The sequence below is a fragment of the Convolutriloba macropyga genome, chromosome 12 (genome assembly GCF_964194025.1).
Source record: "Convolutriloba macropyga chromosome 12, txConMacr16.3, whole genome shotgun sequence".
NCBI lineage: Eukaryota > Metazoa > Xenacoelomorpha > Acoela > Convolutidae > Convolutriloba > Convolutriloba macropyga.
Window position 1 is genome coordinate 49,202,786 of NC_134479.1, and position 13,989 is coordinate 49,216,774.

The window sequence follows — 13,989 nt, forward strand, 5'->3', positions numbered from 1 at the left end:
AATCGAAAAATTGTTGCACAAACGGAAAAATTGCACGTGCGTATTTCAACACCGCTTTTCAAACTTTTTCCGATACCAATTTTGAAATGTCTTTGTTTCAATTGTAGATCGGAAGATGAGCCATTTTGGACGTGGAATGCAAACAGACCTGGAAGAAGTGAGCCAGAAACTGGACATTCTGCTGAAGTACCACCAGATACAACAACAACCAACTTCTTCAAATTACCCCGCCCCTCCCCCGGGACCTCCTCCACCCCTAACAAATGTTCCCCCAATCCAGACTCAATTCCCAAATGTGTGTTTGAACAGTGACCAGTTCAGCAAAAGTGGAAGTGATCACAATTTACAGCAGCACTCAAGTAGGTCCTATTTTGATATCTAAAGCCCTGACATCTATTTTCCTTTTGCCATCGCCCTAATTTTTCGCCCTCCTCTCACACTTGCTATTATAGCGTTTGAAACCAATCAACGGAACTGGTGGGGAACCTTGCTGTATAAAGACTGTCATTAATAAACAAGGCTGAATCTTTTCATGATCTGGGAACACTAAAGAAGAATTTCAAGTCGAGTGAAACGAATGTCAAAACGCAGCTTAGTCTGAGCTTAATTTAGTAGCAAACATGTTTTTTGCTCCAATTTGGCCTCCGATCGAATATTTGACAGCTTTATTGCAACAGTTCTGTCATTGGGCAAAAATTTCAATAACGGGTAAAAAAATGTTGGAACAACCCAAAATGTTACATTAACTTATAGATTTAGCGATATTAGTTTTAAAAAATTACTATTTTTTAGAACTTCCGAAGTCAACAACGACAGAGAGCGTGTTGAAAGAAGAAACAGAATCTTCGGAAAACAATTATGATTCTAATTTGATACAAATTCCTTCCGAAAACGACGGAAACCAAAATGAGCAATTTTTAGAACTTGAAACGCCCGAAACTTCACCACTTACAATAAAACCAAAGCCATCAATTTTTTCACCCTCAAAACTAGCCGCCAGATTTTCACCACAACTGTCTTCCAAAATCGTAAATTCTCAAAACCCACCCAGTTCTTGGAAAACGCCACACAAGAAACGAGCAAGCCAGCCCGTAAACCCATTTAACCCACAGCAGTACGACAATGCACTTATAATTTCCAATCCTATTATGGGTTCATTTACACAGCCCACGGACCCGTTAAACCCTTTTAACCCTCGTTTAAGGTCGCAATCAACATTCGGTTCACCGATAGGTCATTTTTCACATTCACGTACAAGTTCTGACGAGTTTGATTTTAAAGCTGAAGATTTGTTGCGTAATAATGACGTAACGACATCAGATGTGTGATTTAAAATTTACAATACGTAAACATTGCATAAAGTTGCTAAATTATGTCTGGACCACCGGAAGCTGAACAAAATATTTTCTTATTTATCTTTCTGATTACATAACATCGAGCGGAGGAGTCGTACACCGATGACATCTGAAACACCAAAACATCAAACGTCTGCTCTGCTATTACCTAACAGGGTAGTATGACGAATAAAACTTATACAATAGATTTCTGACGGATTAGAGACATGTATTACAACATAGCGGGACTGCAATATATAGTAACAGCTACAAATTCCGATGAACAATTTTGATGAAACCATAAAAAATGAGTCGCAATTACTGTATAATTTCCACTGAAGTACGGCAAATTTTGATTAGCGGACATTTAAATATGAGTTCTGCGATATTTTTTGTTGACTATTGAAGATGTTGATATTGACATAAACCATTTTTGTATATTTTAGCATAAATGAATTTATTTTCACAGATGAGAATTAAAGTTAAGCTGAGCTGTTTTAACAGTTAGTAAATAGCAAACTTCAATTGAGGCCAAACAGATCCGCAAATTACGCGCAAGAAAAAAGTCAAGTTAGTCTCAGAGAAATCAGCAATTCTAATATAACAGAAGTGCAACGGCTTTCATAATTGCAAGAAGGTTCCGAGTACTAATTTGTCTAACGCTACGTCGTCTCAACATGATTGACTATAACTGTGAACAAAGCCTGAATATTCCCGAAGAAACTGCTCAAAATAGATCGAATAGCATAATAAACTGCTCAAAACTGAAGAAAAAAATCCATGAATAAAGGTGGCCAAAAAATTAACGAATGACAAGACCTGAATTACAATTCCGCGAATTGAATAAACCAGATAGGACACTATCAGCCTCCTTAGAATAGCAGCCTCTGATAGTAAAGAGACTATTTACCAAGAAATCCGAGAAAACAAACAGCACAAAATTCTAGATACTTATCTCATTTCTAAAAACTCATTTCTCTTAGGAATAAGGCTCTCAAACTATTAGGTCAAACTACGTCAGCCTCAAATTCGCAATGGGAGCCTGGACAGCAAAATCAAACTTTTAAGAAAATCACTGTGAGACAAACTAAAGCAACAACACACGATATTTGGCAATAACCAATTTTGACTAATGGTTATGAAAAAGAGCGGCATGAGAGTCCTAGTGGCATCCAAATTTTGAAAAAAAAGTTGTCGAAGCCAATAAAATCATTAGCAAAAACCTGAAACCCATGAGAACTAAGAATGCCGCATTAAATAGAAAATGAGACCTGTCATTAATGAGAATAAGCAACAGAACAACGCAAACAATTTCAAAATTGGAAAAAACCTACAATTTGCTCCAATTGTTTTCAGTAGTCTCAAAATCATTAAAACCAATAGAACTGAACACAAAAATGCAAAATACTTGATCAAAATTTCTCAGAGAGCCAGCATTACACAGCATGAAACAGCTCCTATAAAAGTAGTTAGCACTGTTATAAGAGAATATACGGGAAAACAAATATTCAACTACTACCCATTAGAGAGCCAATGAGTCCTATCATTACTGAGAATAAGTCGCAAGACAAAAACAAATACAAAAAAGGCAAAATCCAATGAACCGGTAGTATGTTTGGAAATAAGTTGTCGATGCTGAGAAAAAGTCAATAAATAGAATTAAAGATCACTAATTAGATTTAGAATTAGCATAGGTATCTGTTATTAATAAAAAGACTTTACAGAACACTGAAAAACACAAAATTGGGTGAAATCCAAAAAGGCAATATTTTTTGAAAACAAGTAATATCGAAGTCGTTAAAACCATTATATTTGAGTAAAAATCAATAAACTCAAATACGCACAACAAGAAGCTATTGACAACTATCGTTAATGAGAAAATAACAAAAAAACAACAAAAACCAACGTTTATGATAACATTTTTTTGTAAAACAGGTCGTGTCAAGTCGTGAAATTCGCTAGATTCCAATGAGAGCTGTCAAAAGGGGAGACTAAAAACAAACAAAAAGAAAACAATAAAAAACGGAAAACCAAAAAAAGTCGCTATTATTTTAATTAAAACTAGCATTTTAATTTCAATCAAAAATTTATCTTAAGTATGTATCATATGTCACTCAGATCTGTCAATAATGGAACTAAGAACCAGAGCATCGAAGCAGACAAAATACGAAAATCATATATACTTCAGGAAAACAAATATGTTCAGTTTTAAAAACCGTAAGTTGTCTTTTGAGGGGTTTAAACCACAGCAACTAATCAATATTAGAACAAACAATTACCTGTTAAAAACATTCGTGCATAAAATGAGGAAAGTACGGCCAAAAATCCCTTTCAACACGAATTGGTCACTTCACCTTGAAAGGAGTTTGAAACAATTCCACTTCTAGAAATTGGCTCCTCTCTATACTCCAACGTGATCAAAATCACAACTACAATTTGGCTTCTCATTGACAAAAAAGTGTGAGCATATCTTGAAAAAGACAGGGCACCAACACAACTCAAACTCTTTTGAGTTGTCAAAAAAGGAGAGCGCCTAAATTAAAGCCTATAGGAGACTGACTGAGATATCAAAGTCTACGGAAAAAAATCTAATTTAAAACAAAGTGCGTTCACCTCAGAGTAAAACAACGCTTCTAAAACAGATTAAAATAGTTAAATTGAGTTCAATAGTCAAAGCAACATAGTAAAAGTAACCTCAACATTCTTTGAAACACTCGCTATAAAAACGATTTCCTAGAAAGCGCAGTTGATCACAATGAACTCACTTCTGGTTCAATCGAGGAGGGAAAAGAAGAAGCTAGCGACACTAGCTACAAATGACAGCTTATTAACAATCAACATTAGCCTAAGTAAAAACTCATTGAGCACTGCTAGGAAGTTTTTGTCATCGAATACATGAAGTCACTGGCTTATATAATCATGCTGCTCATTCTTCGACTCAGCGTTTAATAAAATGGCTAAGAGTTGTGTAGTCAAAGGCAGGCGCAACTACTGTGAAAACAAGCGCTCTAGATTTGAACCAGCGTCTCTTTCCTGGTAAGCCTGCTAATCATTGCGCAAACTTAAGCGCTCGAACGCAAGTTGAAAGAGTAGAGTTTCTAGTCCTACAATTTCAATCATCATATGCACAACTTATATTAGGTTCTCTCCAATTTTCATAATACCCGCTTAAGCTCAGACTAGGGCCCAGGCCTATGAACTGTTAGTGAGGTCTAGATAGGCGCAACTAGTGTGAAGTTTTTGACCAAGCATTGTACCCGTTCTCTTGTCCTTTCTTATTCCTCGAAACTTCGTTTTTTTTTAGCCAAGCACGCATCCAAAAAGTTGACATTCTTGTCAAGCTATGTCAAACTTATCTTATGCACAATTTAAAATCCGTTGTCCTTCTCAGCCTTTTAACACGTTGCTCGCGGGAATGTTCGTAGAACGAAACAAAATATAATCTGTCGTGTGCACTGTAGCTCGCTCATTATCTACCACAACTCAAAAATTGGTTACAATCGAACTAACCGGGCTGGCCTTAGCAACTGACAACTACAATTGAACCTAGCAAAAATGGTAACCCTTTTTCTGCAAAACGAAAGAAACAATACGAAGAAATATATCCATCTAAACAATAGACGCGGCTGCTGTCAATAAATTTTTCTTTAGCACATTCATTAACCCCAAAATTTCTACTCAAAACATGTGATCAAAAAAGTTCAATTCAGGGAGCAGATAGACCGAATCTAACAAAAATTTACACTTTTTGACATGAATCAAAGAATTTGAGAAACACATTGTAGCATAGCTAAAAAAGCTTTTATAGACCAGCTACATTCACTTATACAATTGTACTACAGAAAATGGTACTCAAATTCTTCAAATTGTTACATAACCGAAATTCACTAATTCCCCTACATCCAATTTTTCAGTGATCACAAAACTGTACATTTTAAAAAGTACAGATCTCGCACTCAGGATTTCTTTCCTTTATTTCTGAACCATCTGGTTTCGTTCGGATCAAATCCTCTTTCTCTGCACCCAAAAACAGCCCAATCAGGTGTTCGTTCCATATAATCAACAGATGAAAAACTTTTTCCTGTTTCCAAATATTTCCGATTCAGTTCGTGAAACTTTTCGTAATCAATCCACGTGTGCCAATTTTCCCCGTCGGGTTTGAACTTTTTCTGGGCTATCAAAACGCAATTTGAATGTTCGTGTTCACTTGCAACTTCATAGTTTCCAAGTTGAGACGACAGTTGTTCACAGAATTCGACAACTTCTTCATGGAAAGGAACATTCGACATACTTAGAGGAGCTTTTCCACTGTTTTTGGTAGTTCCACAGTAGGTGACCCCTTTGACCTCTACAAAGTCGGGTTTTCCCAGAGCTATCAAATCTGCGTACTGTTTGATTTCCTCCACATTGAAGCCTTTAACCAGGGTCAATCTGTAAACTGTACGCTGGCCTGAAACAGTTTAACTTAACGTTGAATAAGTAACTCTCACCCGTAGAAAAATTCAGAAGAAAAAACCAGTTCAAAGAATGAAAACAGAAAAAATTTCTCATACGCAGTGAAATTCTAGAAAGCATATTTCTCAGTATTACCGAGAATAGCCATTTTCAACTGAAAATTAATATAGGCGAAAGTAATATTTTATAGCTTCACCGATATTCGTAAGAATAAGTATTAGTTGCTCAAAAGTTTATCCCATTTACATAAATTCGCAATTTTATCTTCAAATATTACATAATAGACATTGTCCGCCCAAATTGAGCCTCCAAAGCTCTAGTTTTAAACCTTGACTAACATAAAAGGTATGAATTGGAACACTTAACTGATAAAAACGTCAATTTTTTTAAATTAGATAATTGGTTTAAAATTTGTACCTTTGTCAGACAGTGCAGTCAATGAATCCACGAATCTCTCCCAGAAGTCCTTGAATAGAGGTCTGTCTATCTTCTTCAGACTGTCCTTAGTACTCGCATCCACACTCACGTACAACTGTGTCACTGGAACCAGATTTCGAATAGCTTCCGGGAATTGGGCATTTGTTACTGCAATTCAAAAAATTTTAAAATGCTTCCTTTCATTTTTTATGACTTCAAGAATTCTGACATTCTATAATTTTCCGTTTTGTCTAAAAATTTGATAAAAAATGTCCTCCAGAACAGTAGCCGAGTACAATAAAGTTTAATGATAAAGAACTGGAGAAAAAATAGCCCAGAAATAATTTGCCGAACTTCCGGGACCTGTAAAAAAACCATAAAATTTGCGCGTGATACAGTAAATACATTTTAACCACAAAAAAATGTGGCCTGATCTTACAGAAAGTATTGCATTGTTACTATTGTAAAAATTCTTATTTTCTTAAACTCAGAAATCAGCAGATTTGCGAAAAATTGCACTGCGTCGAAGGAAACAATTTTCATTCCTAAAAAGGTGGAGATGTTGCTCTGGTGAAGTAGTCCCACGAGTGTGTTGATCTCTGGATACATGATTGGCTCTCCTACCAAAGACAGAGCACAGTGTTTAATTGTGAATGCTTCTTGGAATTTGGCTGGCAATACCCCCGGAACACCCCGGAACTGTTTAACCATTGCGTAGTGGTTATCTGTGGCACCCTGGAATACAAAATCTGCAAGATACTTCTAATAGGTCACAATTCTGATAACATCTACACCTGCATCAGAGGTTTAGAAGGTGTTACATCGATTTGACAGAACTAGAAATAGAAAACTGCTGTAATAACCCAGCTTGTAGTATATCAAGCTAACAAAGTTGCTACTTCAGCAGAGCTTTGGTACAACGTTAGCATGCCTGCCCGCAGTTCTAGAGATAGTAGGTTCGAGTCCTCTAAGCTCAAATTCTTTAGCAGTATATGGAGTTAGCTAATACCACAGTTGTTACTGTTAATACGGGGTTGTTACACCGCAAGTCACTGTTAATATATCAACATACTGATAATCTCAACACGTATTTGTTTTGGAAAGTTCTAGATGGACTTTGTAGAGCTAACACCACACGACGTTCTTGCAGTTTTCAATCAATCGTTTTCGTAGAGTTACCGATTATCCAATTGCATTTCCCAAGACAAATTTATTTCAAAGTAATTGGAGTCTCTTAGGTTCCACCTCTTCCAATCGCGGCGTCAGTTGTGGAGGGGAACTGGTTATCATATTATCGAGTCATAACCTCAAGGATCTGATATTGAATTATTCAATTCCATTCCACGTTTGATCAGGGATCTTTCTTTAAGTTTCGATGAAAATAGTGATGCTAACCTTGAAAATGAGCTCCGGGCTGTCCATGGCCCATTTCCACTCAGTGCCCACTGGGTTCGTGTGGTGTCTCCAGCAGAACACACACTTGTTTGCACATGCAAGAGAGGGTGTCGTCTCCATACATCTGAATAACAAACCACAATAAGACATATTCAGTTTAATTGTTGTGATAAACTTATTAAATAGTTTCCGGTTGGATATGACTAATGAATGTGAGATGGCAACTGAGACCGAAGAAAGAAACCACCAAGAGAACAGCGAGGAAACTGCGACTGATGTAAACGTTGACCTACCAGCATTGAGATTTCATGACAGAACACCAGTAACGAAACCCAGTACCAAAAGGGCCCATACAGAGTTATCCCAATAAGTGACGCGGACGAGCCACAAACTGACACATGGAAATCTATCGAGGAGGCAATTAAAACTTCAATCTATCGAGGAGGCAATTAAAACTTCAATGAAGCAGCTATCCCGGCTCTTATACAGCAAATCTTAAATAATTTGACAGAAAGGATAAGCTAAACAGTTGACACTGCTGTAGCAAAGGCGAAAGAGGAAATTCTGGAAAGTGTTGCGGCCGACATGACAATTGAACGAAAAGCTGAACTACGAAGCCTATGTGAAGCAGTACAGCCAGAGACCTATAACCGACGCGAAAACTTAAAGATTTTCAATGTGGACGAAGAAATTCGCAAGGACACAAACGGCTTCTCTATACCTGAACCTCTTGAGTCTACTATTAATAAAGTCTCGCAAATTACAAGGAACTTAGGCGCAACTGTAGACGTCAAGGATATATCAATTGCCCATCGCCTCCGTGCAAAGAAGGGAACGAACCCCATCATCGCACGGCTCTCCCGAAGAATGGCAAAAATAGATATTATGAAAAAGAGAAAACTTTTCGAGAATGGCAGCCAAGTCAAGATATTTGAAGACGTCAGCAGAGCGAGACTAACTTTCATTGACACGAGGAAAAGTGACAAAAGAATTTCTAAAGTATGGACCAAGGAAGGCAGTATAATATACACATTCCATAATGATAGAGAAATTTTGAAGATTTATAATCTGTATGATGGTGCTATTGCTCTAAGCTATGATGTTGAAGATGCTTTACAGTGTTTTCGTAGGCAGGTATTTCCTGCCGGTAACTTCTAACTCCATCAATATCTTACCAAATGCCAACTCTCCAATTCAACTATCTGTGCATTTAAATTTCAGATCTTAAAAAAGTCACCTTGAGGAACTGGAAGCACTAGTTTTAATCTTTGAGTCTCCGCCTGTTGTTAATTGTTTAACTGAAACATGGCTAACCGATAATGATCATCTCCAAAGCTATACACAAAAGGGGTACAACCAATTCTTTACAAAAAATAGGGAAACCCCAGATGGAGGTGTAATGAGTCAAGTAAAAAAAAACCTGCACCATCTTTAGACAAAGCTTTCTAGACTTTGATGAAGCAATCTCCGCAGATATAGCGCTTGTGAGATTTAAATTAGTTACCATTTACACTAAGCCGCGCACCAACAAAATGGACTTTAGAAAAATTGGGTATTTAGAAGAAATTATCTCAGTCAGCGTTCGCGTCGTGATCTGTGGTGATTTCAACATTGACGCTCTTACTACACATCTGGTCTCTAATAAATGTAAAAAAGCAATAATTGCCGATGGATTTGAAAATCAGCCGGAAAATCCAACACTTGTCACCGAAAATTCAAAAACATGCATTGACCATTTTATTTACCAGGATGTGCTGAACCCAAGCTTCGAAGTGTTAGGGAATGAGGCCATCACAGATCACTACCCTATTCTAATGAGATGGGACGTTGAACCGGATTGCTCACGTTCATGCCAAGTGTATAGAGATACATCTTTCCTATGAAATCATCGAAAAACAAAAAAAATTCAATGAAACACTAACTGAAAATTTAAGAAAAATTCAGAACCAGGTGAGTATTGAACCAGATGTGGATAAAGCGTTCAAGATATTTCATGATACATTTGACTCAACATTACTTGAATTTTCCTCTTAAAATCGGCTAAAAATAAGACAGGCAATCCCTGCCTGGTTTGATCATAAGCTGAAAAATCTTAGATCAAAACTCATTAACGACATAAACGGCAAAGTGAAAACAAAAGAAAACATACCCCCTCTAGATAATATAGTAAAAGAACACAACCAGACACCTACCGAAATAGCTAATAAACTAAACGAATTCTTTACTAGCGTAAGGGATTCTCTCGCAAGACATCACCAAAACTCCATTACCAGTAATTGAACGCGTAGATATATCAATGTTTCTATATGATGTCACTCCAGCGAAATAAAGTGTATCTTAGATAGTCTAGACAAAAAATCATCTTCAGGGGACGATTACATTAGTAACCTCATTCTGAAGTCAGTGTCTCATGAAAATTTTCCGTATGTGGCCTATCTCATAAATATGTCTCAGAAATGGCATTTTCCCATCAGAACTAAAAAAACAAAAGTCATTCCGCTACACACAGGTTTCCAAGGCGGATCGAAATAATTAACGGCCCATATCGTCATTTAAAGTATTCAGTAAAACTTACGAATGTGCAACGTAAAACAGAATATATAACTTTCTAGAAAATTTTATGCTTCTTTATGGAAAATAATTTGGCTTTCATTGCAAACAAAGCACAATCGATGCTCTAATTGAACTATTTGAAAAAATATAAGATTGGATAAGACAAAAAACATTTACAGTTTCTTCCTTGATTTGAAAAAAGCCTTTGACACTGTAGATCACAAAATTCTGCTAAACAAATGGTTTTAGGGGAAAGATATGATTTTAGGGGCAACGCTCTTAGTTGGCTGATATCGTACTTGTCCAATAGAATTCAGCGGGTAGAAGCAAATGGATACTTATCTGAATGGCAGAAAGTAACTACGGGTGTACCCCAAGGATCCATTCTCGGTCCAGTATTGTTCCTTATATATAAATATGTATATATGTATATATATATATATATATATATATATATATATATATATATATATATATATGTATGTATATAATATATATATATATATATATATATATATATATATATTAACGATCTCCCTCTGTCTTGTCAGTCTGTTGACGTACTACTCTTTGCCGACGACAATAATTTGACCGCTATGAACTGTAATGTATATGACATTGAGGTTGACCTACTCAATCTTAATAACTGTCTGAATTGCCAATAGGCTGAAACTGAACTTAACCAAAACAGTCCAAATGAATATTAAATCTAGTGCTTCCCATTCTACCTTCTTCCTAAGCTCTTTGCCTTTAGAAATAAAACCTGTCTGTAAATACCTAGGTGTCTATGTTGATAACAGACTTTCATTTCTCTCACATGTAGACAACGTAAAAATGAGACTCGGGAGACAATCAGGCATTTTATCTAAGCTTAGACACTTCCTTCCTCGTTCCCAATTAATACGATATTATAATAGTAATATGCAACCCAAAATTCAAAATGGCTAACGTGGTTTATGGCTGCACTAGCCATAATAACCTTGAACCAATTTTGAAACTGCCAAAGAAAATTTTGAAATACATTTATTTCAGAAACAGACGTGACAGTTGTAATGATATTTTTGAAAATAACCAAATCGTTACGTTTTATGAGATTCAAATATAATAATTACTCAAGTTTACGAAGATCAATCAATAACCTGCATAAACAAGAGTTTTTGAATAATAGGTTTTGTTTTTCGAAAATTCTAGAATGACAAGATCAACTGAACACGCCCTTCTCTTTGTAAGACGAAAATTGAGCGATTTTCGATAAATTACCGTGCTAGCAAATTATTCAACCTTCTCAAATGCAAAGGAATACTGCCTCCAGAAATAAATGAAATGAATATATCAAAAATAATGAAAATTTATCACGAAATAAAAAACGCATTTTTGCTCCAAAATGCTGATCTAATGAAACATATATTGAGCTAATCAAATTTGGCCAAAAGTTAACCCCATGGCTGCATGCTACAGGAGGTGCAATTCTGAGCCCTGATTCTGGCCTGAAAGTTTGACCCCTCTATCTCTTCTAGTTTGAGAGATATCGCCATTTTTCAATTTTTTTTGGAATTTTCCAAAAAACTTGAAAATTATCAAAAAATTTTAATTTTTAAATTCCAGTCTTCTCCACCATGATCAACGACTTTATTTAGAGTGAATTGGCAAGCTGAATTTGCCGCCTAAAAAATTTAAAGATGAAAATTGCTCGACTAGAAACCAACATTAGAAAAAAATATATATTTTTAATTTTGTTTCCCATAAGCTGTAATAAGTTAATTCTGCCAACAATAAACAACATGTGTAGCCAGGGTTGTTACTTGGAGGGTCACAGGACCCCGTTTATATATTATATTGTTTGTTGTTGATGATATACTGGATAAATAAATTCTTTCCCTCTTTCTTTCTCAGGCTGACCATATACTGACTAATGTTGGCTGCAATGATGGTACCACGTGGAAGCTTCAGACGCAAAAAAAGTCACTAAAAAAGAGCAATGCTGCTCATAAAAAGAACAGTCTGAAATGTGGGTAGTAATAAGAAAAAGGGCAGCTGAGAACAGGCCGAAGTCGCCTAATGCTGTTCCGCTGCGATTATGCAGGAACCAAAATTATTATTATTACATTCGAGATCTGCTGGCCTAACAGGTTTAAATATGTAAATTCACAAGGATTACATTTCCATTCTCACATCAAGGTTTTGTAGTATTTTACAATTAACATTTTCCAATGTTATCCGACAATAGATCACCTTCACTATACGTCAATCAATAATACTTTAAATAGGTACATCAATTGATGGTACCACTGAGTCAACGATAACTCAACTCCGAAAGCAATTACTTCCAACACTGACAACAAAAAAGAATTCTCAATACTTCTCGCCTACCTGTGGCTTTCGATCCCATAGAATGTGTGTTTGTAACATCCTCCTCTCCCTCTTAGCATACTTTTAGTCCACCTGCACAATTTCACTCCGCTGTGGGAACCTGGAACAACATGAAAACTTAATTTAATTGCATAAACACATCGAAAAATCACCTTGATAATTTTATATTGGAACTGAAACAGAAAATACAAAACGCTTCAGTTCACATTTCTAGTGATTTCGAGGACAAAAATACTCCAGTAAAAATTTTGTGGCTGAAAAAGCGTTAAATGAAATCAGTAGGAGAGAAATTGTCCGGTGCAAATTTTACTACGAGAACAAATCTTTACAGCATCACTACACAATCGAATTCCACCTGAAAAGTCGCAAGCAACACAAAAGTCTCTGCACAGACGGTAGATTTTGTTTATATTGAAAAATGCGTCGGAGAAATATACCTGGTGGTCAATCAACAGAATCAAATGAATTCTGTTTAACATTAATTTACTGCTCGAAAATATCGAAGGACAGCATTCTGAGAAAAAAGTGGCAAAACTCATCAAACATACCCGGCAGATTGCCTGAAAATAGCCGCCGTTGATTCCAATAAGCATGATTGGGATTGAAAGAATAGAAGATATTGAAAAAAAAAGATTTTTGTACAAAAACATTTTTTTAGTCCAATTTATTTTGATGGCATTTCGTAGTTGAACATAACGTACTTCTGTTTCTTAGAGAGAGGCTACAGGGGCTACTATCAACACCAATAAGCATTAGAGATGGTAACTAAGACTTATAGGAACGACGTTCAAATAGCGGGCATCTAAAATTGGGCTTTATGGGTTTATCCCGTTTCTACTTCTGACATCAATTTTTTATACTGACTCTGTTCATTTTGAATTGCTTTGCTGAGCAACTGATGCTCAAACTCACTTTTAGCGGAATGAGAGAAGAGAGAAAGTAGACTAGAGAAGTCAAAAAGATTTCACGCAAAATGTCGAAAAAGCGGCAAAATGAGGTAAAGCGAAACATTTTTTTATTCGACGAAATAAAAAACATAGCAGGACAAGTCCTGACGTACAATTCAAAGAATTTTCATTGACTAAACAGAAAAATTAGACCTAGAAAGGACTATGAAAGAATTGAGAAAACCATTTTAATAAAATCAGATCAAAAAAATAAAAAAAAAACAGAAAATCAATGTCAAAATGCCGCATGTGAACAAAAAAAAACCACTAGCGAGAAATGAAAATTTAATTCAAACAAAAAACTAGACCTAGAATGAGCTGTGAATGGATTGGGAAAACCATTTAGAATAAAATGCGGTCCAAAAAATCGAAAAAACAGTAAAAATCAGAGTGAAACTGCCGCATGTGAACAAAAAACCGCTACCGAGAAACCGAATTTTTGTTCAAACATCGTTTTCTCACTATACTTTAAAATTAGAGCGAAAAAATTCACGCCGCAAAACCACTCGCTTTTTCGC

General features: G+C 36.0%; 2 protein-coding genes across 6 annotated transcripts in view; one reads left to right on the forward strand and one right to left on the reverse strand.

The window, feature by feature from the left end:
* The window catches only part of LOC142350896 (potassium/sodium hyperpolarization-activated cyclic nucleotide-gated channel 3-like), a 92,455-nt gene extending 90,630 nt beyond the window's left edge, over positions 1–1,825 (forward strand). For all 5 annotated transcript variants that reach the window (XM_075402901.1, XM_075402899.1, XM_075402900.1 and 2 more), the window contains 2 exons: positions 108–359; positions 793–1,825. In XM_075402901.1, coding sequence (XP_075259016.1) covers positions 108–359; positions 793–1,328 — 788 coding nt within the window. In that variant the 3' untranslated portion in view covers positions 1,329–1,825. The remainder of the gene's footprint in view (positions 1–107; positions 360–792) is intronic.
* A 3,198-nt stretch (positions 1,826–5,023) lies between these two features.
* Positions 5,024–13,989, reverse strand: part of LOC142351119 (S-adenosyl-L-methionine-dependent tRNA 4-demethylwyosine synthase TYW1-like) — a 40,508-nt gene continuing 31,542 nt past the window's right edge. Inside the window, exons 7-11 of the mRNA XM_075403211.1 lie at positions 12,525–12,624; positions 7,602–7,725; positions 6,752–6,941; positions 6,207–6,374; positions 5,024–5,784 (exon numbers count right to left, since the gene is read on the reverse strand). Of these exons, the coding sequence (XP_075259326.1) occupies positions 5,291–5,784; positions 6,207–6,374; positions 6,752–6,941; positions 7,602–7,725; positions 12,525–12,624 (1,076 nt within the window). The 3' untranslated portion in view covers positions 5,024–5,290. The remainder of the gene's footprint in view (positions 5,785–6,206; positions 6,375–6,751; positions 6,942–7,601; positions 7,726–12,524; positions 12,625–13,989) is intronic.